The sequence below is a fragment of the Alosa pseudoharengus genome, unplaced genomic scaffold, assembly GCF_046254945.1.
Source record: "Alosa pseudoharengus isolate Yale_2024_CS ecotype anadromous, Long Island Sound unplaced genomic scaffold, YU_APseudo_1.1 YU_APseudo_1.1_scf_1, whole genome shotgun sequence".
NCBI classification, from domain to species: domain Eukaryota; kingdom Metazoa; phylum Chordata; class Actinopteri; order Clupeiformes; family Clupeidae; genus Alosa; species Alosa pseudoharengus.
The window spans coordinates 24,829,424-24,855,025 of NW_027468564.1; the positions used below are offsets into that span (position 1 = coordinate 24,829,424).

General features: G+C 40.7%; 1 protein-coding gene, 1 long non-coding RNA gene and 1 pseudogene across 2 annotated transcripts; 1 reads left to right on the forward strand and 2 right to left on the reverse strand.

The window, feature by feature from the left end:
- Positions 1-25,602, forward strand: part of LOC143123348 (uncharacterized) — a 685,973-nt pseudogene that overhangs the window by 489,867 nt on the left and 170,504 nt on the right.
- LOC143123898 (uncharacterized) lies at positions 8,515-11,388 on the reverse strand. The gene is made up of 2 exons (XR_012986941.1): positions 11,118-11,388; positions 8,515-9,321 (listed from the first exon to the last, which is right to left on the reverse strand). It is a non-coding gene; the product is annotated as an uncharacterized LOC143123898 (long non-coding RNA).
- LOC143116468 (B-cell receptor CD22-like) lies at positions 13,817-21,624 on the reverse strand. Its single transcript, XM_076277692.1, has 4 exons — positions 21,563-21,624; positions 15,711-16,046; positions 15,346-15,603; positions 13,817-14,112 (listed from the first exon to the last, which is right to left on the reverse strand). The coding sequence occupies exons 1-4, from the start codon at positions 21,612-21,614 to the stop codon at positions 13,817-13,819; spliced, it is 942 nt and encodes a 313-aa protein (XP_076133807.1). The 5' UTR covers positions 21,615-21,624.

The window sequence follows — 25,602 nt, forward strand, 5'->3', positions numbered from 1 at the left end:
TCCTACAGTAGTACTGATAAAGTGCATCTTCTTTGTTTAGATTAGTCATGTGCAGAGAACACAGACTCTTTTTGTCTCCACAGTCCACTGTGACCCTGCGTGCGAAGCTCTCATTCTTTGAGAAATCAACAGGATCATGAGAGTCTTGGTTTATCCAGAAAGCTTCTTTAACTTTATAATTACTGGTGTAAGAGCAGGACATGGTGACTGATGATCCCTCTAGAGCACAGATGTGTGTAGGGCTGTAAGTAACATTCCAATTTTGACCCAAACCTCCTGCAGATATGAAATCTGATATGAATGAGTGCATTTGCCCATGGTGTGTGTACATCCCATAATAGACAGATACTTTAACACGTGCAGTCTTCATGCTGTCACCATGTAAGTCTTGCTGCACATTAGAGTAATAATACATAGGTTTTGTCTAACCACTCAGCCCAGAATAGAAAGCATGAGGGTAGTTAGTATGATTCTAAAGGCCCAGCACTGACAGGGGTTACCCAGAGACCACTTATGTATCATCAAGTATAGTTAAATAATGTAATCTAAATGATAACGTTGTGTTGGTGTTATAAACTGAACAAATCCATGATTGTACATCATTTTTGGCAAAATGTTCATGATAACCTTTATATTTCAGCCCTCTCTATGGTTCAGTGTTGTGTAGGCCTATTAATCCTACTTTGCCCTTCAATGAATGAGTTTTCTTTAGGTAGAGAGCAGGGACGTGACAATTTGACAATGGGTCACAGGTAGAGCGCATGGTGGACCAAAACACAAAAGCAGGCAGTGGAACAATACAGAAGCAGGCCAGCAGGGGGCTACAAGTAAACAGAGTCCTGGCACAGGGTGCTGACAAAGATAATTAATGCGTAGCAAGATGGGTCGTCCTAGTTCATGTCTATGAGGGCAAAGTGGAGTTCAGTCAGAGACGGGCTCTGGTTCAGTTCCCGCCTGCACAGGGGCGTGTCACTGACGTATGACTGACACGCCTCGGTTTCACGCCAGACAGAAGCAGTACAAAACAAACTGCCATAGACCTCAATGTTAAAAAGGGAGCCCGATCACTGCATAAATGTGCGGGGCTACCACTGCTTAACCTGACAATAGCCAGATGAATTTTGCTCCGCCTAGCTCCACTCCTCCATCTGGAACCGATCCATTGAAGTGTTGCTTCAGAAGGCTGGGCCTAATCAAAAAATGCTTGCATATGATTGAATAAGCCACTTGTCCGTCATCTATTGACGTGCTACTTCAACCACTCACATCGAAGCCAACCCGTGACGCTGATAACAGTCTCACAGTCGCTTCTACGCTATGTCACATCTATGAAACTCCCGCCCTGCGTCCTGATTGGCTGAACCATAAAGTCGGTTGCAGAAATCATTCTGAATGGAAGAGGTCCCAGATGGATGTGAGTGAAGCTAGGCGGAGCTAAGCGGAACGACATTCATCTGGCTATTGTCAGGTTAACCACGGCTACCCTATTTGCATACATTTCCAGGGACAGGAAATGGCCTCTCAGGAAGTATTACATTACATTACATTACATTACATTTGGCTGACACATTTTTAGCCAAAGCGACTAACAACATGGTAAACAGTTTAAGTTTTAGAGCAATTCTCAACAATTTTAGGACAATTTAAAAAACATTAGAGTACAGTAAGAATAAGTGCATCAGTGAGTGCTGTTTTTAACAGTTACGTCTCAGTTTAAGACGGCTGGTGAGTGCTAGGATCAGCAAGACTTGTTGTAAGTGTTGCTAAGAGAGGAGATGTTCTCTAAAGAGCTGGGTCTTCAAGTATCTTTGTAATCAACCATCTTTGGTGCTGACATGTACTGTAGGTCTGAACTGAGTTTGGGGGATCTGGGTAATGTTAACCCACAAAGGACAATATAGTGGCCCCGGAATACTAAAGGAATAATTGCTAATAATTAATTGCTTTCCCTATTTCAAAATGCATCCACCACACACACACACACACACACACACACACACATTGATACTAAAACTAGACAGACAGTATCAAAGATAAGCATTAGTTTCACTCTTCATTAATAGTCATAGCAGGCACACGCACAAACACACACACACACACACGTATGTCGTTAAAAATAGAGTCAGGGGTTATTAAAGTTTGTCTCTATCCAGTGGCCAGTCTTACCTTGTATGACGCCCTGGGTGGTCACCTGCCTTAGTGAAATATAGGGGTAGACTGAGTACTAGACTGGGTCATCGACATTTAAAGAGCCAAAAATTGGCGGCCATCTTGAATTGAAGATCCGAAATAGGTCAAATCAATAAATCTACATAATTTATGAATTTCTTGACCCAAATAGTCTCAGAAACCATGTGTTATGCAGCACTGTGGACAAAACCATTAAAACGTTTATTTCCAGCGTTGGCTTACGGCAGCCATTTTGGATATAGGGCTCCCACAAAATTTCCCCACATTTTTGTGAGGGGCACCCCGGCTAATTTTTTTATTTAACCTTTATAGATGACAAATCCATGAACAAACCTTCGCTCTCCACGGTCACGGAACTGCTATAGATGACCCACCTTGCGTGCGCGATTTTATTCACGCTGCTAGGCAGCCTGGGGCCTCATTTATAAAAGTGTTGCGTAGAAACCATCCTTCAATTGATCTTAGATAATTTCTGAAATGATCGTACGTGTGATTCAGAGAAAACGAACGTACGCAAAAAAAAATGTGCGTACGCCACCCTTCCAGGGGCCTCATTTATAAAGCGTTCTTACGCACAGATTTGATCTTAGACGGTGCGTACGCTCAAATCCATGCCAACGCTCAGATTTATAAAAAACGTCTTTGACGTGGAAAAGTGCTTATCTCCACGTCAGGTTCAAACTTGACGTACGACCATTTCCTTGTGGTAATTCCGGGGTACTGCAAGTAATCTGAGGTCTAAATGCGATGCATTTTCAAAATTCCAAGACCAACGATCTTATGTCTTTCTTTGCCATATCCATGATCAATATCAGAAGATTTTTAAAGACGTTTTTGGACGCAGCTTATTGTTTCATGGTTTGGCATAAAACTGCTAATGAGAACTATAGCCCACTTAAGAAAGTGAAAAGACGTAGCTTAGGCTACTTATTTCACAATATCTAAAAAAAAAAACACCAAGACCTACGATAGAATGATTGAAACATTCTTACAGGTGATCTAGTATATTTAGTGTTCTCACCAATCTAATATTGACCACAACATGTCCAATTGCCTTCGTTTAGGAGAGGAAAAGTACAATTGTGCTAGGGATGTAGTGGTAAAATAAGAGGTGGGTGAACTATGAATTCTGCAATCTTGGTGAGGTGGACTGCGCCATGCGGTATCGGATTTTTAAAAAAGGCATTCAGAACATGTTTGATAATGGTGGAGGTTATTGTACAGTATTGGGAATATAGGATAGTATTGGATAATGCAGTTTTGAATGTTAAAAGTGAATAAACTCTTTTGAGAGGTGGATAAACTCTAATAAGAGGTGGGTAGGCACACGCACACACACACACACACACACACACACACACACAATCACAGGTCTTAATTCCACTCGTCTGTGATAATAATTACACACGCACACACACACACACACACACACACACAAATAACAGACATGAGTTAAGCCATTTCCCAAGAACACAAAAAGGGGAAGTTTGTCTCTCTCTACATTGTCTACACCCAGGCTCTGTACTAAAAAAACAACATTAAAAAAATGGAAATTGCTTTTGAAATAACTGTTACTCTGCCCAATGTCAGACATCCAGTTGTGTGACAGGAAGATGCTACTTACCAGGAATCATGATCCACAGGAGCAGGGAAAGAAACTGTGACATTTGTGTCATCTTCTAGCCATGCACAGGTGAAATGCAAACATTTTATTACACAATCAATTTAATGCAGAACATAATAAATAATGTATATGTGAAGAATGTTAATATTTTATATAGATAACAATAAAAAAAATCACAGGAAAAAAACAATAATAATTGTACAGTGTACTTACCGTGACTAACTGCTATACAGTTAAGACACTTTTTGCCCACACAAAATCAAACAAAAAATAGATACTGAAAAGAATTTTCCACATGACATTCCACATGCCATTACCCTAGCTTGTAGACTAAAATTAGCCTGGGTTTTCCCATGCTGCCTGTTGAATGGCGTCATGTGTTTCTCCAGGAAAAGACACAACACAAGTTAACACATACATGAAAAGGTAAATGCAAAAACCAACATTACACAATCTAGCATTCGCAGACATTGCATTCTGGGAGGGTAGTACTCAGTCCAGAAGACACCGACATTACAATTATATGAAAAAAGATCCTTTTGAGCTGTCAGTCAACACGCCAGCCAATCACACTTTCTAGTTTAGTGGTAGGCCCGCCCCACCTGGTTACTGTTGCTATGTCCAACTTTAGCTCACATCCTCCGAAATGACAAGTGAACAGCAGCTCGTTAACTCTGCTGCACAGTCTCTCGTATATGTTTGCCACATGCAAGCAGAGTTCAACAGAGAGATGTTAGCAGATCATGAAAAATGGTGAGCAATGTAATCCAAAAGTTTGATTTCTACATGTTAGTTACCAATTGCTTGGATGAAAATATATTCAGCCTTACATTAGAACACACTTGTTTGGCTGTAAACCAAATTACAAATGTCTGTATGCCTATCATGAGCCTCATGATAATATTTTTTTTAAATAATAAACAATATGCCTTTTCTTTTGGCAATGGCAAGTCAAGTAAGACAAAATAGGCTAGCCTACCATGCAAAATGTGAAAGAGAACCTCACTTCTGGGCCTGGATCAATCAGGGGCCCGAAAGACTTTGACAGACATGGATTATGGAGAGAGAGAGGCAAAGCTTTTTTCGAAAATAAAAAGGGGAAGTTTCTTTCAACTTCATTTACACCAAGTCTCTGTACTCAAAAAAAACGATTTTATGATGTTTTGATCAGAAACGACTAACATGAATGTGTTGGAATTCTGTTATTTAACAGCAATGCATGATAGGTATTTCAATATGTTAATTCATGTAACTATTGTGCACTTTCATAAAACAGAGCTCACAGAAACACACACCGAATGGCCAAATCTGCTGGACAAGCAGTGGCAATTAGTTGCATTGTAATGATACCGTATTCCTTTTGATTATGCACAGTGAAGCTGTTTTAGAAACAAAATATAAACTGCTTATGTTATGTTTTGTCAGTGTATCATGTTAAGGCTTGGCACTGAGGCCTGACAGCAAGTACCTTGTCTTAACTTGAGATCTGACCACATCAACTTCAGAAGAAACATAAAAGGTGAGAAAACGGATCTGACGCAAAGGAAAGACTGAGGACAGAACAGAGTGTGTGCGTGTGCGTGCGTGCCTAAGTGTTTGTGTGTGTGTGTGTGTGTGTGCGTGCGTGCCTAAGTGTTTGTGTGTGTGTGTGTGTGTGTGCGTGCGTGCCTAAGTGTTTGTGTGTGTGTGTGTGTGTGTGTGCGTGCGTGCCTAAGTGTTTGTGTGTGTGTGTGTGTGTGTGCGTGCGTGCCTAAGTGTTTGTGTGTGTGTGTGTGTGTGTGCGTGCGTGCCTAAGTGTTTGTGTGTGTGTGTGTGTGTGTGCGTGCGTGCCTAAGTGTTTGTGTGTGTGTGTGTGTGTGTGCGTGCGTGCCTAAGTGTTTGTGTGTGTGTGTGTGTGTGTGCGTGCGTGCCTAAGTGTTTGTGTGTGTGTGTGTGTGTGTGCGTGCGTGCCTAAGTGTTTGTGTGTGTGTGTGTGTGCGTGCGTGCCTAAGTGTTTGTGTGTGTGTGTGTGTGTGTGCGTGCGTGCCTAAGTGTTTGTGTGTGTGTGTGTGTGTGTGCGTGCGTGCCTAAGTGTTTGTGTGTGTGTGTGTGTGTGTGCGTGCGTGCCTAAGTGTTTGTGTGTGTGTGTGTGTGCGTGCGTGCCTAAGTGTTTGTGTGTGTGTGTGTGTGTGTGCGTGCGTGCCTAAGTGTTTGTGTGTGTGTGTGTGTGTGTGCGTGCGTGCCTAAGTGTTTGTGTGTGTGTGTGTGTGTGTGCGTGCGTGCCTAAGTGTTTGTGTGTGTGTGTGTGTGTGTGCGTGCGTGCCTAAGTGTTTGTGTGTGTGTGTGTGTGCGTGCGTGCGTGCCTAAGTGTTTGTGTGTGTGTGTGTGTGTGTGTGTGTGTGCCTAAGTGTTTGTGTGTGTGTGTGTGTGTGTGCGTGCGTGCGTGCCTAAGTGTTTGTGTGTGTGTGTGTGTGTGTGCGTGCGTGCCTAAGTGTTTGTGTGTGTGTGTGTGTGTGTGCGTGCGTGCCTAAGTGTTTGTGTGTGTGTGTGTGCGTGTGCGTGCGTGCCTAAGTGTTTGTGTGTGTGTGTGTGTGTGTGTGTGTGTGTGTGTGCGTGCATATCTGTGCAATGCAACATAAAACTGAACAGGCAATTAGACCAAAGGGTGGGCGGTTTGTTAACTAGCAGGAAAATTGTGGGTGGGGGGATTCATTTCCCACATTCACGGATGAGGTGCCCTTGAGCAAGACACATAACTCCCAACTTCTCCCTGGGTGCCAGATCAAGGGCTGCCCACTGCTCCGGGTGTGTATATGTGTGCGTGTGTGTGCTGCCCACTGCTCCGGGTGTGTATGTGTGTGTGTGCTGCCCACTGCTCCTAGTGTGTGTGTGTGTGTGTGCTCCTGGTGTGTGTGTGTGCCCATAGTGTGTGTGTGTGTGTGTGCTGCCCACTGCTCCGGGTGTGTGTGTGTGTGTGTGTGTGTGTGTGTGCTGCCCACTGCTCCGGGTGTGTATGTGTGCTCATAGTGTGTGTGTGTGTGTGTGTGCTCCTGGTGAGCTCACTGCTCCAAATGTCCATTATGTGTGTACACTATTTTATTTTTCTGAACTATGCTGATATTTATTCATTTGTTCATTTCTGAGCTGCGTCACCTCAACACTGAACACCCGTAGACTGCCGTTTGTCTTGTCAGGGAAAGAGGAACACTTACACAAGACATGCACGACCCAGCAGCACATGGGGTTTTCACATGTAGTTAAATATACTAGACTAGCTGTCTAACTGTCTGATGTCACGTCAGTGTCCCACAGGGGCGTAACTATTGGTTAACATGGAGTGCAATCGCTTATGGGCCTGGACCAATCAGGGCCCCGCAAGACTTTGACAGACATGGATTAATGGCCGGGCCCCCTTACAAACACCTCTACCCGCGACCCTGCCTTTCACTGTAACACGCTCCTGCTCGATGATGTCCCTCTTTAAGAATGTCATCTGACTAAATATATAAAGTAATTGGTAACACTTTACAGTATGGGTACATTAATTATCATACATTTATGCATGATTTAATTTATCATGTATGTATTACATTCATGATGTATGCATTACTTCATTCCTTAATATCACATGAATCATAAGGAATTGACATGAGTTTATAGTATGTCATTCGTGAACTTATACATGAACAGCTCATCACCTAAAGCATTAGCTATGGTTGGCACATCATTATGAATTATGATTTAGTAAGCATGATCATGATTATTTCTTTTTCTGCCAGAAATGTGGTCATCACTGCTCAAATTCTGATTTGACCACAACTTTGCAGTTCTCTAAACACGTCATTATTCAACACTTTAGTTGAGTGGCCACAGACATGATGTACTCATGAGAAATCAATCTTAAATTCATGTAATCATGATGATGTCCTATTTATGGTTCTCATGGATATTGCATTATCATGTGCTGTAGTGAAGGGTCCCGCCTTGATAATCCTGCAAAAGGGGACCGGTGTTGGGTTGTTACGACACTGGTGTCCCATGTTGTTCCATGTTGTCCCACTGGTGTCCCATGTTGTCCACTGGTGATGAGCTTAATCATAATCACACTTCTGACCATCTCCACTTTCTGACCATTTCCACTTTAAGGAATCGCTGAAAACATTTCTCACGCAAAGACTGAACCAAAGTACAAGGAGGGCAGACAGTATTTTTTCTTTTCTTGCTTTTATTTACTGAAACAGACAAGGACACACATAGTAGCATATCTTAAACATGAGCCTCTGTGGTGTTAAAACATGAATATAAAAATATAAAAAGATTTGATGTACTGTAAACCACATTCTCTAGAAAGATTAAATTATGCATTTCATTATATTTACATCCAAATTAAATGTGATTACAAATTTATTTCACAAAATAATTTTGTGAAAGGTTGGTTAAGATTAAGACTCTACAGAAATTATACTGTGAATAACATAAGTTGAAATGTCAGACCAGATAGGACATTAATGGATTTCCTCAGCATTGCAGTGATACATGTTGCACTCATCTCCCAAACCAGTAGGGGGCACATTTGTATGAAAGTCAATAATCTTTACACACGTCATTTGCCTTCTAATCTACAACACATGCACATCAGGCAAAGACATGCCCACTACATCCAAATCATTGAGCCACACAGGAAACGTCTGTTGTAATGAAACAGATCATATCATAGCATAACAGGTATGTAAATCATAACCCTGTTCAGTCTGGGGTGGAGGGCAACTGGAGAAGGGTGGAGGACACGGGGCAGGAGATGTTGGTGGTGAAGGAGGTGGAGTATATCACAACATTGCTGCAAAGAATTATGGGAACCATGTGTTTTACATGATTGAACATTTATTACTGTATGTGCACATGTTTTTAGATAAGAATGAAATATCTATTATATTATGTGTGTCATGCATTATTTGCATATTTATTGCGTTCAAATGTAGGTACATCTTAGATAAGAATGACAGAACACACAATTAAGCAGAGATGTAATGGTGTATGTGAAAACAGCCTGGGGGTGAGAAAGAGAAAAACAGTTTGCTAAATACAATGTAAGTATGTTGAGATTCACTCTGAAAGCTAAGTTGGTATTTCTAAAGCATTATAGCATTGTGACTGTGCTGCCCAAGAAAACAACAAACTGAAGGCAGGTCAGTATTGATTTTGGTTTAGTTTCCAAAATCTAGGTACAACATTTTTTTTTTGCACTGAATGGACTGAGAGAGGGCCATGAGGATCTATTTAGCTGGATTTACAAAACATGCATGACATTAGCATTGCTAAACATATACAGTCAGTCATGTACCATCATAAACTTAACACATTTATGGAAAATAGAAAAAAACAATAGTCCTTCAGCACTACATAAGTTTAAGATACTGACACATTTACCACATTTGCTAATGGATGTTTCCTCAAACAATTTACTTTATGCTCTCTTATGAACACTGTTGTAGATCACAGAGAGCTCCCCCTCTGGCTGGTCAGGAGAACTGCAGGGAGACATGAGCACAGTCACAGAGGTTAGCATAGCAGCTAACCAGTTAAACATGTAGAGAAATGTGTATAGAGCAAAAGTGGCTAAATAAGTTAAAGAAGGAATGAAACAAGTTTAACATACAGGGCCCAAGTTTGAGAATCGAATCTCCCATTGGAAAGCTAGGTCAAAACAGGGACTCTGCTATGGGCAGGACCACTTTGGCAAAGTGAAATCACTGATCACGTGAAAACACGTTTTGCTCCTATGCGTTGAGTGCCAAAAACGCAAAATATTGTGTTTTTAGCTTTTTTCTAAATTACGAAAATCGACACTCTAACACACCTTATGTGCGATTTTGGGAACACTATGATGAATAAAACTGAAAAATGATCGAAAACTCATGAAAACGAACAATCTGGACAATTTATCTGGACATTTTATCATAACCCGGCTTTTGATGGTTCCTGCTTTGGGTCAAATCAGTGACGCATGCACATCAGGTCAAAACCAGGGCATTTATTTTCATGGGTTTATCACTAGGTGGCAGTCTCGTCAGGCCACTTCCCGGAAACATTACAGGCAACACTTCTCAGATGCTGAAGGGGAAAATGAAAAAGTTGAAGAAAAAGATAATGCAGCAGGTGGGTTTTCGTCAGACAACACTGGCTGAGTCCACCTTTCTACTAAGACAAGATGACTCTGACCACGACAATCAGGGGAGATCAGGATCACCACACAATCAGGGGAGACCACACGCCAGGTCAAAAACATTAGAAAGAGTGACTGACCACTGGGCTGAGGAGGGAGTTCCATCCACGGGCCGAGCGGAGGAGTGGGTGATAGGCCGAGTCGTGCTTGCAAGAGGGCGATAGCGACACAGATGTTACCAATCAAGAGGAGGAGGAATTATGGAGCCCCACAGCAGTAGAAATGTGCTATTATTGTTTTGTAGTCCCCCCCACAATGGTGGTTTTGTGAACAGAAAAACTATATTTATCTTACATAAGTTCTTTGACCCAGAAATGTAAGTGTCAGAAGAGTGACAGGCCCAAACAGTGTATATTTCATAAAAGACACTATACTGTATCTCCATTTCTAGAAAAACAAAAACAGGGATTTTGATGAAAACTAGCCACTGTTTAGCTTGGAAAATCTCAGGAACAGAGGCATGTAGAAATACATGGTTTGTACCCACTGAAAGCTTAAAGTCTCACCTTTCAAACGAATGTGTCCATAGTTATAACAAAATAGGTTGTGGCTCTACAAAAATAGTCAACAATGATCTAGATTGCTGGCACTCTGGACCAAAGCTTCCGAAAACAGCGTGGCATTCAAAGTGTTAAGAATGGAGCAATGGGAACAGGAGAAATGTTTTATATTATTATTTGCAAAAGACACACAGCTCAACACTGCTATTGGTCAGCATTAACCAAATCTTTAATTAATTAACTCCAGTCTTGCTCTGCCCACTTTGTGCGTCTGGCCACAATGCACAAGCTCCCGTTACCGCAGGGAGATTCCGTTCTCAATCTTGGGCCCATACAGAAACATGTATGAGAAAAAAGTGGCGAAAGAAGGAATTAAAAATACAGATTAAGTAAGGAATAGCCTACATAATAAATACATTATAAATTTTCTGATAAACTAAATCAAACAAATGATGTATTCCTTTATTTTAATAACTATACAAAGGCAAACTATACAAAAGCATTGATTAGCCAATGTTTGTATTAACTGAACTGAGAGATGCAGATGTATTGGTATGCTGTGTTTCAGAGTGACATTTCTAAAATGAGATCCAGTACATACCCTTTGGCACCACCTGCCTTTTTGAAGTGGACACTCGAGTACTGGACATCGTCATCCCCCTGAGCTCCTGCAGTCTGTCTGGAGCCATGGGGCTGGACACTAGCATACAGGACATCGTCCTCCTGAACTCCTACACTCTGTCCAGAGTCGTGGGGCTGGATGTTTGAGTAGACATCATCATCCTCTGTTCCTGCTGCAGCCTCAGCACTGGGACCAGCAGCTCTGTCCCGCCCAGACCTCTTGCCAGCAATGTTGGAGTACAGGACATCATCATCCTATAAGAATGAAGAACATTAGTGTGATTAGCTACTTTTCCTCTTTTGAATGTCATGACAGTGTTCATGTTACACTAGACATGTTGACAAAAGTGGAGTCATTCTGACTGTCAAGCCCTCAAGTAGAGAGAAGTCATGTCACCTGGTGGTTGTCATCACCTGGTGTCCTACTGTTTGTTGCCATTTTTTTACTTTGCCTGTGCGCAACAAAAGAATACATATTAAGAGGATGTTGAGAGAATCCTTCTGCATTGTATAACTGTTGTGGAGTTTGGAGTTTATATTGCAGCACATTCTCTCTCATCTGATCTCACCTCCATCTGCATATGATACAGAACAATCCCACAACTGCAGAGACCACCACTCCAACCAGAACTGCTATCAACATGGTCTGGTCATGGCCCATAGCTGTGATTGGAAGAACAACAATGAAAACGATGGCTTAGTTTGCAACCAATGTCCATGTCCATCCAAATGTCCATCTAAACAATTTCGGAACCTCTGATCTCTGTGCTTACTTGTTTACGTGTGTTTAGTTACTTGTTGATGAAATAACAGAGATGAATGGCTGCAGTAAATCACACCATTTTGTTTATAATCAATGTAATATGGTAGGCTACATTTTTCCCCAGTTTCCTTATTTGTAAAGATGAGATAGATATGTCTTAATATAGTAGGAATTATTTTTGCATTTACACACAAAAACACCAAAAAATTTATTCTTTAAAATATTGTTTTGAACTCCCATAACACCTCAACAGAGACATTAGAAGGGTCCTGTTGATCAATCTTATTGGCTGTTTGACAAAGTTCATACAATCATATTGATTTTCAGAATTACTCACATAACACCTGGACAGACACAGCAGAAGAGTCCTGATGACCAATCCTATTGGCTGCTCGACAGAGATACTCTCCACTGTCCTCAGAACGCATCTTGCTGAAGGTGAGTGTGTTCTCCTTTTCTTAACTTCGGTTCTACAGTTCCATTCTTCTTGGTCCAATTGCTAAGTGGGCATTTGTTTAACTGTTGTATAGGATGGCAGGCTTGTGTGTGCATGTGTGCGAATGCGGCCGTGTTCTTAGTAGCGTCAGCTAGAAGGTACGTTATAGAACTGAGCTGTGTGTTTGCCTTCTTCTGTCTGTAGTATGATACTGGACTTAATGTAGCATTTTATGTACTATTTCACCAGTGTCCGCCAGCACGGTTACTGTAGCGATGGGTGACTGGTTCTCCAGAAGCCATAGCCTCCTTGGACAGGTATGTACTAAACCTGATCTGTACATTGCTTTGCATATTGTCAGGCCATAGCGGCCATTCATATTGGTTCTAATAATGTAGAACACTGCAATGCTGACTGGCTAATATTTTACCATGTATTTAATTGTTGATGCTCTATTGCCTTTTTCATGTTGGCTGTCTGTAATTGCTGCTTTTGCTCGACAGTGCAACCATTCTTACCGTGTTTGTTTTTATGCTTGCAGTGTCAGATCCCTGCAACTACACAACGTTGCTAGTTGCTGTTCTCTTTTTACTTATATGTTTGGTGCCGTCCATAGTTTATTTGTTTGTTTCTTTGGGTTGCTTACCTTCCTCTGGCCTACCGGCCGTAGTGTTTGTGTAAAAGGGTGAGCCGTTGGCTAGAGTGGATTTATTTTGTTTATTCTTTTCTTAATTATTATTATTATTTGTGTTTTTTTTTCTCTCTTTGTCCAGTGTCTCCCCTCCCTCATCCTAGCTAAAAACCTCAGTGTTTAGTAGGCCCATTAGCGACTTAGCTTTGGGTAGCCGGTCTCTAGTGTTCCCACTCCAGTAGCCCAATAGCAACGGCAGTGTGTGTAGGATGAACTCTTAATTGCTGTGTCACATTTGTGTGTGTGTGTGTGTGTGTGTGTAGGATGAACTCTTAATTCCCTTTCCACGTATCACCTGAGTGTATTTTCCCAGCACCTAAGCGTGTGTTGTTCAGTGTGCGCCAGACCACGTGTGTTAGAAAGACCTGGCCCAATCTTAGTCTTCCTATTGGCCCATGCTGAGGTTCTCTACCCTTGTCCATGTGGTTCCCTTTCTTTTCTTTCATTTCTTTTTTTGTTTATCTGGTGACTAACCAACTGCCTTGTGAGCCTATCTATTAATAAAGATTATATTTTTATACTTTCACCAACTGTGACGACAACATTATTAGAGTTCCCCTTGCTCAGATAAACTATACCTTTCAAGGGGTGGCGTAGTCAGCTTGCCCTGTAAGGGTGCTACATTGTATTAAACTCAAATGGTTGGCTGTAGATCCCATTGTACAAAAGCAATATGACACGTGTGGTTTTGGGGCCAGTAATGGCCTACGGCTGAAATACAGTTGTGGCAACATCCTTACCAACACCACACCAGCTTGTGTTACATTGCTTAAATAACTACCCTCCCAATCATGTGGATTTACAGTGATACTCACATAAAACCTGGACGGACACAGCAGGAGAGTCCTGTTGACCAATCCTATTGGCTGCTCGACAGAGATACTCTCCACTGTCCTCAGAACTGATATTGCTGAGGGTGAGTGTCTTCTCCTTTCCTGATTCCAGTTCTACAGCTCCACTCTTCTTGATCCAGGTGTATGTGTGTACTGGTGGGTCAGCTTCACTCATGCAGGTCAGAGTCACTTTAGTTCCCTCAGTGATTTCACCAGATGGATCAGACTCAACTCTTGTGTTCCGTGGAGGATCTAGGTAAATACAAATTAATTGCTAACAGACAATACAATTACACCCTTCCATGTTCCCAAAACATCATGTTGGTACACTGAAATCAAATATTACTTTTATATGACTGTGAACACATATATCGTACGTATATCGTCGTCTGTTGCAAAAAGTGCATATAAATAACAATGGTGAATATGAATGCAGCCCTTAACAAAAAGTACCTGGAATCCTTAGGGCTTAAGTCATTTGAACATTATTGGGGAAAGTTTTTTCAGGTCATGTAACCACTTGTCATAGTGGATGGAATCCACTATACTGAAATCTCCTGGCTTCTTCTTCTTATAACCTTTTCTTTTTACCTTCCCTAACTGAGTGCAGAACTATTGCGTCATTGCCTATGAGACCACATGAAGTTTCAGTTTGCCTATGAGTTTAAATAATAGGCGAGTGCATATGCAGGCTATCTCTGCTAGTCACACACAGGTTTTAGTGGAATCCTGGTATTGCATAGCCTACAAGTATTAGTGGAATCCTGGTATTTGCATAGCCTACACAGTTTAGTGTGCAAGCAGATTCCTTTAGTTGTGCTGACTGTCAAAATACTAGCGCTCTGTTTGATGTTATGCTGCTTGCTTTCAGAGGTTACACAAAGTAGTTTTGGGTATTTTTGGTGACTCTTGAGCTTCCTTTAGAGTCAGAAAATGTCACTGTAAATTCTTCTCACGGCTTGAGTGCTCCATTGTACACAATGAATTTACCTACTTACCTACGGAGGATTAATAACAGGCAAAATCTCCAAAGAACTAGTAATGTTTTGCCATTCTTGTGAGATGTATCTGGGTCAAAGACACTTGAAGTTCCAAGGCTGATTATCTAGTTAGCGACCCGCTACTGCTATGCTCTATGGGAATGCTAGATGAACGACTCCCCTATTACAAGTTTGTTTACCATCAAATTTGCTTTATAGAGGTTTATTAAGGTCAAAATGTTGCATTGTGTACCTTGTCACTCTCTAATTGGTTTAAAGGATGTTACACCCAAAACACACTGATGGATGATTAAGAAACATAAGAACACCTCTTTTGAACAATGTGCCAGGTGTCTGATCACAAAATCACACCATTAAATTAGCGAATGTGGACTGGATACGCCCTAAATGTCCTTAAATATTACGTCTCTGATCAGGCGTTCCAGATCGCTAAATATAGCGCCTTGTATCTTTAATCTTGGTTTATAACATTAGTTGTACTTACACATGACATGGAGCCTGTAAGGTGGAGATGGGAGACCCTCATGTCCTCCAACAGCACAGGTGTAGTTGCCCTCATCTTCTCTGCTGACTGGGTGGAGCTGCAGCTGGTTGTTGATGATCTGCTTCTTCTCTACAGGACGCCCATCTTTACTCCAGGTGAAAGAAGGACTTCCAGTTAGAGTGCAGGTGGTCTTGCAGGTGAGAGTCACATTATCTCCCTCAGTCACACTTTCTTTGCTAGTTGAAACAATCTGCAGATCTATGACAAGTATAAATATTTATTTTTTCATATATAAATAGAAGTAATTTGACAGAAAGTATCATTATATTAATATTAGCATGTTGACCCAGCTTGTGTTTATTTACCAGTTATTTGCAAAGAAATCCCTGTCACGCCTGTAAATTTATGTTTGTCTACATTGGTGGTAATCCTACAGTAATACTGATACTGTTCATCTGCTTTGGTTAGTTGAATCATGTTCAGAGAACATTCCCTGTGTTTATTTTTACTGTCCACTGTGACCCTTTGCTTGTAAATAACATTTTCTGATAAATCAGAATTGACTGAGTCCTGGTTTGTCCAGAACGCTTCTGTAACTGTAAGATAACTGGGGTAGGTGTAAGAGCAGGACATGGTGACTGATGATCCCTCCAGAGCACAGATGTGTGTAGAGCTGTATTTAACACTCCACTCTGGACCCCCTGCAACACAATCAGATATGAAAGAATGTATTAAGCATGGTGTGTTTACATTCCTAAATGGACATATTTAACACATGCAGTTTCCATTCTGCCACCATTTTAGACTTGCTGCTGCATATTGAACTAACTGTAACAGTTTGTCTAAAACTAATTTAAACATTATAAATGAAGTTCACCTTTTTAAATGTCATGCATTTTGTTGTATCCTTGCTATACTGTTGAATTAAGCATTGGAATCAGAACTGAATCTATAGTATAAGGATGAGGCACATCAACACACCGGTGTCCTGCTGAACAAGTTTTTATTTATTTATCTTACCGATCTTCCGGTATACCCATAATACACTTCAAAATTCTAATGTAGAGTGGCATGGTCACCATGGACATGACACATTTCATGAGACATATCGTCACATAAAAATAGCATATAGCAATGACAAACTGCAGCCTTGTAACTTAAATGAATTGTTATGATAAGACATGCATGCATCATGAAGGTGTTAATGTATAGATGTGTAGCATGATTGATGATCGGCTCCCCTGTGTTTTGTTCCCCCTGCCCCTGTGCCTGATGGTTTAGTCCAATTAGCATGCCCTGAGTGGTATAAAAGTGGCCACCTGGCAGACGCCTTTTGTGAATGACTGCTTCCCCAGCCCACCCTCCATTCGAACTCCAGCATCAGGAGTTTATTATTTGGCTACTGTGGTTGTGCAGGTATGATGTTTTGTGTAGTTTGGTTTAGAATGTTTACTGGTGTAGAAGGAGTGAAGGATTGAGCCTGTGTTATCACGCTTGCTTGCTCCACTCCTGGTTGTCTCCTGGTTCAGTGTTTCACATAAGCCTGAAGTTCAGTTATTAACATCTGCTGTCTGCACTTGGGTTGAGATTGTTGTTGGGTACAATGCATATACTGTATGTATGCCAGTGTCTCCCATGGTACCTGTTATACTCTCTAGGGCTATGGTTTGATGCGGTTTTATATGATTGTATCCCTGCCACTTAAGCTGCATTCATCTGATGTCCTCTCATGGACCGTTGGGGTGATTAAATAAGAACGAGCACTGCTGTGCTATCTGTGAGTGGCTTTCCGCTGCCCTGTGTAGCTTACTGATTGGTTGGACTAGGCCAAGAGTTTATGGTAGGTGAGTTGAATCACCATGTGGTGGTGTGTAGTTTTTCACTGTATGCGTGTTCACAATATGTTTCGCTTCAGTGTTGAATTGGGCTAGATTGATATGCACATTTATTGGACAGATCCTTCACACATCACACATCATCTCCATATGGAAGCTCAGCCACCCTGTTCTAGAGGCTGCCATAGACAGATGAAGGAACTGACTTAGTGTGATTTTACTTTTTCTTATTCATCATCTATCACGATAAGAAAAGGTAGAAACACAATGGCTGTCTTTGCAGATTTGTTTGGCCCCCAGAAAAAGTAAAGATAAAGAGTACTAAAGACACTCTGAATAGATCCAAGCACAATACTCACAAAACCAAAAGGGTTCATCAGTTATACAGTACAACGCGACATTCACTTTTTTTCATTTTTTCGAGGGCTAACACTATTAGTGAGAAACATATTTAACACATATATGTTTTCCTTTAGGCCTTCATCACTCCAATAGCTTACATTCACTAGCACTTCTGTCCACACACAGACATACTCCTCACAGGTCACTCACCTTTACAGTACCGCCATTTTTTATCCAGATCATAGTTGTATGTGGTGGCACACCAAGGGTTGCTCTCAGTAGTGCAGTCTCTATACACCATGTCATTATAGCGGAAGGGGAACACGCAGGGCTCCTTTGAGGCTGTGCTCACAGTCACCACAGAAACTGCAGCAGTGAACATAGAGATGGCAGAGATGAGGTTAGTAATCAATTACAACTAATCCAAATAAAACAATAATCATAGTGTGGGTATCTGACTTAGGCACTTTGAACAGATCCAAGCACACACACACAACACAATACTATACTATACTATACCTAAAACTCAGTCAGAAAACGTTTTTTATTTGTTTTATTTGTATGTTTTTTTATTTGTTTCATGATTTATTTTAAACACTGGATCAAATAAAAAACATTCTTGCAAATAAAAGCAATACTGATATTGTAGTGTTGGTAAAGCAATTCCTCCACTTTTTACTACATTCCAAATCAAATCAAAGCACTGCACTGTCCTTCCAAGTTTTCTAATAACTGTACATAATTTCCTGGGAAGCTCAGCCTCTGTGGGATTGGGGCAGGGGGCTGGTCAGGACACTGGGTTACTGCATGATGATTGGAGGAACTGTTAAAGGGGCTGGACCTCTTTTTGATTGACAGTGTCCAGAAGTGAGTGATGAGGTGTTTCAATCACAAAAAAGAAATGTTTACTCTGTGCTGTTCTGCATGTATGTTCAATGCAGTCAAACTCAGTAATACATAACAAACAAATATAATCTTTCACATAAACTTTCTCTCTCTTCTATGTCACATAAAATGGACGTTGGTCTGCACTGCAGTGCTCAAATTATCTTTTTGTCTTTAAAGCAGGGCTTTGAACCGGTTCAAGGAACGAAAACGAAAACCGGGAACTTTTTGTATTTTACAGGGAACAGAAACGAAACCGGAAACGTTATTATTTTTTATGTTCTGGAACAGGAACACTTATTTAAAAATAATGGTAACCGGTTAATACCGGTTTTATTTCGTTCCTCAAAGTTTTCGTTGCCTAATTAACTAAAAAAAAAAAGTAATTATTTTCCTGCGCACGTTACCATGACGGCTAAGGTTCACTTCCTGTGTGGCATCACATCAGACATTCGCTGACTGAATGGAGAGAAAGCGGTGGATTACAAAGTCTCCACTCCACATCTCATTCCAAACACAATATCAATAGCTATATTTGTCGAGTCCACGTTAATGATGGACTAGCGAACATTAGGCCTACTGGATGGCCTTTCCCCCCGACAGTTGGAATTTGTTGTTGCCCGAGTGGCATAACCACGTGTCTTAATAATGTTGTTACGTTTGTGTGGAAATTTTCTCTTTTAACAATAAACTACACATAAATAACTTGAAATAATTATAGGCCTATTTAATTATTATTATTATTATTAATAATATAATTATTATTATGTAATAATGGTTGTAATACTATTACATTTGTTTTAAGGTGGATGAGAAAGATGTGACATAATTCTATAGCATTAAACAGCTGACAGGAACGAAATGAACCGTTCCGGGAACAGTATTTTTTTTGTTCTAACCGGTTCGGGAACGTCAATTTATTGGTGGAACTCATAACCGGAAACGTTATAATTCCGTTTCTGTTCGGAACGAACCGATTGGAAAAAAAAATCGGTTCAAAGCCCTGCTTTAAAGATTAAATTACAACATATGGCAGACACCTTCAGATATGAGAGACTCCTTCAGATGTTTGACTTTGTTGCTTTCATGGGACCCAGTCCTCACTTTATGGGAGCTTGGCTCCCTCTGGCTCCCACGTAATTTGAGCGCTGCTGCACTGGCTCCATCATTGATACACGAACACAGTACAACACAAGATAAGCCTCTTTAAAGAAGAAAAAAGAGGAAGTCTCTAAACCGTCGATAACAAGCATTTGTACTCAACACTAAAAATGATTATTTTGTGTGGAAGTTGTTTGCAAAATGTTTCAAAGTTTGGTCTGTTGTCAGACATTGTGACAGTATAAAGAAAACAAAGGCTTTTACAGCATTGTGCTAATGAGAAAGGACCAATATGCAGTAAAACACCCCTTGAGCTTTGCACCACATCATTCTATATATTATAACTTGTCTGGTCATGCTAGACAGACTATGACAAGTAGTTTTTTGCAAATTTGTAAATTTGCATGTAATGATACAAGCGATTACAAATAAGGCCAGTTTGTTTTATGGGGTGGGACTATTCAACAGGGAACCAGTATAGTGCATTTTGACCAACATGACATTAGCCATAAAAAATAAAAAATGGAGATTGAACAAACAGTTTTGAGAATTTCAATTCTGATCTGAGAAATACGCCAAAGCAACTGAGAGAAACTTTAATGCAGAAAATAATAAATATATGTGTGCAATATGTATGTTTTAGATCAATAGAAAAACATTCTTGCAAAATGTTCTTGAATGGTGTCCTGTCTTGTCAGGGAAAGAAGAACACTAAAGCAGCGGCTCTTGTGCACCACCTAGCAGCACATGTGGTTTCAATACATTTAGAAATACTGGATTAGTTTAATTTCATGGTGCTGTCATTACAGAAATGCACGGTGGGTATTTAAATAAGTAAATCCATGTAACTATTTGTGTAATATCACAAAACAGAGCTCAAAGTAACAGTAACAACAAATGGCACCATCTGCTGGTCAAGCGATGGCACTGAACTGGGGTGCATTGTATTGTAATGATACTGTAATCCTTTAAGTCAGGGGCGGACATCCCGGTTCCAGAAAGTAAATGTCCTGCCATATATTCTTCCTACCTGTGCACACAGGTGATACTTTTTGCAGTCCACACCGAACGCCACAACTGGTACTTCACCCTTTGAGCTACTACATGGATGGCCAATGTTCAAAAGGAAGGCAGTGTTCCAAACCAAACGTGACTATTTGAGCACATTAAGGATGTGTGTCATTTTCAAAACTAGACTGTTTCATGTAATTGTGACATAATAAGGTGTGATGAATGGCACAGCCCAGACGTTTAATTTGTTACAGTGCAGGCTGGAGGTTGCCTGGAGCATTACTACTGACGCTGGGATTCACTGTAAAAAAGGGCTGTCCAATTCACCATTTCATTCTGTTCCCATGTGCTTTTGCAAGAACACTGACATATTCACACAGATAACAGTGTTGCCAAACGTTTTCACATGAGTTTTCTTAAAGAGGGTTATGCTTAGAGACCAGTATGATTTGAATCAATGAATGTTTCTAAATGTGGCACAACATATTCAGCGTGTTTTAGCATGTTTAATATACAATGATCTTCCTTTAATATTGATGTTGCAGTACTAATTACATATTTTACAATACAATTACATTACAATTACATACTCAGTACATGCCACCTGTATAACACAATAACATTGAATGTACATGAATAATCTCATCACAGATTCTCTCTACTATCGGTGGCAACACCGCACGCCACAACTGGTTGATCACATTGCTGTAAGAAAGTTGCTAGGTCGGTAATCACCTTTAGAGGCCTGCTCAGACAATGGCAAAAGTGAACAACTGAACCAAAAACATGCTAACAAAGAAAAACAATAGGCCTATTCGATGTTACTGTCTGCCATATAAAATGGAATACACAGTACAATACAAGATAAGCCTCTTTTTAAAAGTATAAAAAAGGGGAAGTTTCTCTCTCTCTCTCTCTAATCATCAACAAACTTCTGTACTCAAAACTAAAATCTAAAACAATGAACATTACTGAAATGTTTTGATCAGAAATATCTGGCTAATGTCAGATATTCAGTTGGGTGACAGTAATTTGTTACCTACCAGGAATCATGATCAACAGGAGCAGGGAAAGATGATGTGATGTGTGTGTCATCTTCGGGTTAATTAGCTGTTAAATGCAAACATTTTATAACACAATCAGTTTAATGCAGCAAAGAATAAAGAAATTCTCATTACTATGCATTTATTTTAGATAAATAATATACCATTCTGCAAAAAAAGGAAATGTACAGTGTATTTACCTTGTGCAGCTGATCTTGAATGGTGTCCTGTCTTGACAGGAAAAGAAGAACACTAACGCAGCACTGAACTGTTATCGACCAGCTAGCAGCACACGTGATTTTAAATAGGCTACTGTCTGCAGTCGCCAAACTGGTGTCCCATCTTCCTCATTTTGGCCGTGCTCTACTGCACTGCAGTTACTGTAGATCATCTTCATTTATAACACATGTGGGACTTATAAAGTGGGATTACTAAGTGATAGTTATGTTTTTATTTGTTTAAATGTTGCATTAGTCACTCATGGACATATCAGATGCAGACTGTGCAGACCCTTACAGTGTGTCAGTATTAACAGCAATGCATGATGGGCATTTCAGTAAGTAAATCCATTTAACTGTTAGTATTTTCATAAAACAGAGTTCTCCGTGCTTCCTTCAAACCAACCATGCACTGTAATATTACTGTAGTCCATTTTATTAGGGGTTAGAAAGTGTTTGTCATCATTTACCCTCAGCATTTAACCCATCTAAGATCATTTCTATTATATGCATTGTGTACACACATGCATAGAATCACTAGGAACACTCATTCACAGAGTAGTGGGTAGCCCTTGATACAATATGGCAGCAGCTCCTGTTGCCATTCCCGCACTCAGGACTCATATTGTTGCCATAGTCACATCAGCAGCTCCTCCTTGTTCCTCTGTTGACCACAACCTCAAACCTCTCTTCTGCAGGGGTCACTCACGTTACAAGAGAGTGTACTCAACATTCGCTTCTGCAGGGGTCACTCTCAATACTAGAGAGTGTCTACAAACCTGAATTTTGCACAGGAAATTGGGATATTCACTGTCTCCACTACAATTAGATAAGTGAGCAATAACATGTTTGTCTTCATGCATGCATCCCGCTAGCTTAGCTTAGCATAGTGAATGGAATCTCCCGTTGCCGGATAGTATGTTGTACGCTTGACACTGAGGCCTACTGTTGCCATGGGAACATGCAGCGTGTTTAGTTTTAGATCTGACAACTTTAACTTTAGAAAAAAAGGTGAGAAAACATTTCTGACACATGCAGGCACACCATTGAGAGGAGTGTGTGTGTGTGTGTGTGAGAGAGAGAGAGAGAAAGAGGGAGTGAAAGAGAGAGAGAGAGATCTAAAATGCATTATGTATTGCATGCTGCATTAATGTTTAATAAATGTGTGTTCAGGGTAACTATATGGCCATGTTGTACAAATCCTAAAGCTGTCATGGCAACAGTCAATGCAACAGTGTGCAGATCACAGAGGGCTCCATGTTGCATATAAGAAATGCTATAACAACATGTTGCATTATGGGAAATGCTATAACAACATGTTGCATATGGGAAATAAGATAAACTAAGAGACTAGGAGTAATAAACTACATGCATACAGGTGGAGTAATTAAAGCGATGGTTCGGAGTAATTTCACTATAGGGTCCTTTGCACCATGACCCCGAGCCTAACACCCTCCCAGAACCTGTTTTCCATTGGTCGAACCCTGGTCGAGGAGCGCTGTCAGAAACGAATGACTTTCTGCCGGCGTGATGGAACCAACTTAGTATCTCATAAATTACCCCACTAATATTGCCCTGAATGGTACGAAACTTCTACAGTAGTACAACTATGTTCTTTATTGAAAAGTTTGTAAGTACACCAGGAGTTTATTTAAATAACACTTGCTTGATGGATCCAAACTCAGTCCACTGAAAGGGCTCCAGAAAGTGGACCAAAACAAAAGGGACTCAGTTCATTTTGTATTCACATTGTGAGTTAATTTGAAAAAGGACTCAGATCTCTTTCTGGTGCACTTCAGCTCTGATAGGGCCTCATTTTTATTCATGTTCACTCTATACCTTCTCTGTGGGTCCCAGACCTGTTTCAGATTATAGGCTAGTTGCTCTGGGCTAGTTATGTTTAGGTTGAAACAATTATCAGGTTGAAATAATTATCATAACTTATAATTGCTGTGGTGATTTTACTTCATAAATACATAATTTTATGATATATATGAAATATTCTCTTGAGCTGTCAATCAACACACCAGCCAATCACACTTTCTAATTCAGTGGTAGGCCCGCCCTACCTGGTTACTGTTACTATGTCCAACTTTAGCTCACATCCTCCGAAATGACAAGTGAGCAGCAGCCCGTTAACTGTGCTGCACGGTCTCTCGTATATGTTTGCCACATGCAAGAAGAGTTTGATGGGGAAATATTAGCAGATCATGAAAAATGGTGGAAAATACCCCAAAGTTGGATGATTTCTGCATTGTTAGTTACCAATCGCTCGAATGAAAAAATATTCAGCCTAACATTAGATCACACTTGTTTGGCTGTAGCAACTGTCTGTAAACGTCAACGTCTGTAGGCCTATCATGATGATAATGATAATATTTTTTTAAATAATAAACAACATGCCTTTTCTTTTGGAAATGGCACATCAAGTAAGACAAAATAAGCTAGCCTTTCGTGCAAAATGTGTAAGAGAACCGAGGGCGATTTGTCAGTTCGGTTCGCATTAGAGGGGTCATTGATCTGAGTTTGTATAGAAGGCAGAAAGTGACCAAGTGTGAAAACACTCTTATTCTATGGTCATGCAGTGTGGCACTGAATTGGTTTGCAATGCATTGTAATGGCACTGTACTTATTTGAATTATGCACAGAGTGAAGCTGTTTTAGAAAGCAAAATAAATAAGTAAATAAATAAATAAATAAATAAATAACTGCAACTGTTATGTTCTGTCATTTTAGCACATACGTGAGGGCTTGACACTGAGGCCTTCTGTTTGCATGAGAGGATGTAGCGTGTTTAGTTTTAGAACTGACCACTTCAACTTTAGAGGAAAAAAAGGTGATAAAACATTTCTGACACGCAGGGACACGCAGGGACACTGTTGAGGATAGTGTGTGTGTGTGTGTGTGTGTGTGTGTGTGTGTGTGTGTGTGTGTGTGTTTGTGTGTGTGTATGTGTATGTGTGTGTGTGTGTGTGTGTGTGTGAGAGAGAGAAAGAGAGAGAGAGAGAATTTTGCAAAGCTCCGCATAAGGGTCTTTGAAAATCTCGACCTACTTGCCAATAGAAAGCTGCTTGTATACAAATAAACTATGATACATGGACTAATACTACTTTAAATGTAGTAATGTACATTCATAACTCAATAAGCTAAACATATAATGGCTTCCCCTTCACAGTGTTTGCTCATGGCTGACGTCATTGCTTCACACTCTCATCTGCATGCTGCTCTAGATTACAAAGGGCTCCCCCTCTGGTTGGTCAGGGTAACTGCAAGAAGACAGGAAGACAAGTTTATTATATTGTAATTACATTCATATCAACAACATATAGAGTTGAGATCTTTCACTGTCATGCTAAGTTAATACATAGCCATGGCATTGTCCTTTAATATTCATTTTTATAAGTGAAATATGACCTTTTTGCAGCACCGTTTGTGTCAATCTGGACACTGGCGTACAGGACGTCGTGCCCCTGTACTCCTGCAGTCTGTCCAGAGCCATGGGGCTGGATGGTGGCGTACATCATCCTCTGCTCCTCCTGCAGTCTGTCTGGAGCCATGGGGCTGGATGGTGGCGTAGTGACCATCATCCTCTGTTTCACTTGCAGTCTGCCTGGAGCCATGGGGCTGGATGGCGGAGTAGTGACCATCATCCTTGCAGCAGGAGCACTGGGGGGAGCAGCAGCTCCACTCTGACCACCAGACCGTTGGGGGTTGATGGTGGAGTACAAATCTTTCACGTGGCCTACTGGTTAGGCCTTCGGACTTGTAACCGGAGGGTTGCTGGTTCGAACCCCGACAAATAGGAACGGCTGAAGTGCCTTG

Excerpts from the sequence above, each read along its gene's own strand:
- LOC143116468 (XM_076277692.1), bottom strand. The coding sequence starts at position 21,614 with ATGACACACACATCACATCATCTTTCCCTGCTCCTGTTGATCATGATT. Across the intron at positions 16,047-21,562 it reads CCTGTTGATCATGATTCCTG|GGGGTCCAGAGTGGAGTGTT; the intron begins GTAGGTAACAAA and ends ATTGTGTTGCAG. Across the intron at positions 15,604-15,710 it reads GATTTCTTTGCAAATAACTG|ATCTGCAGATTGTTTCAACT; the intron begins GTAAATAAACAC and ends TACTTGTCATAG.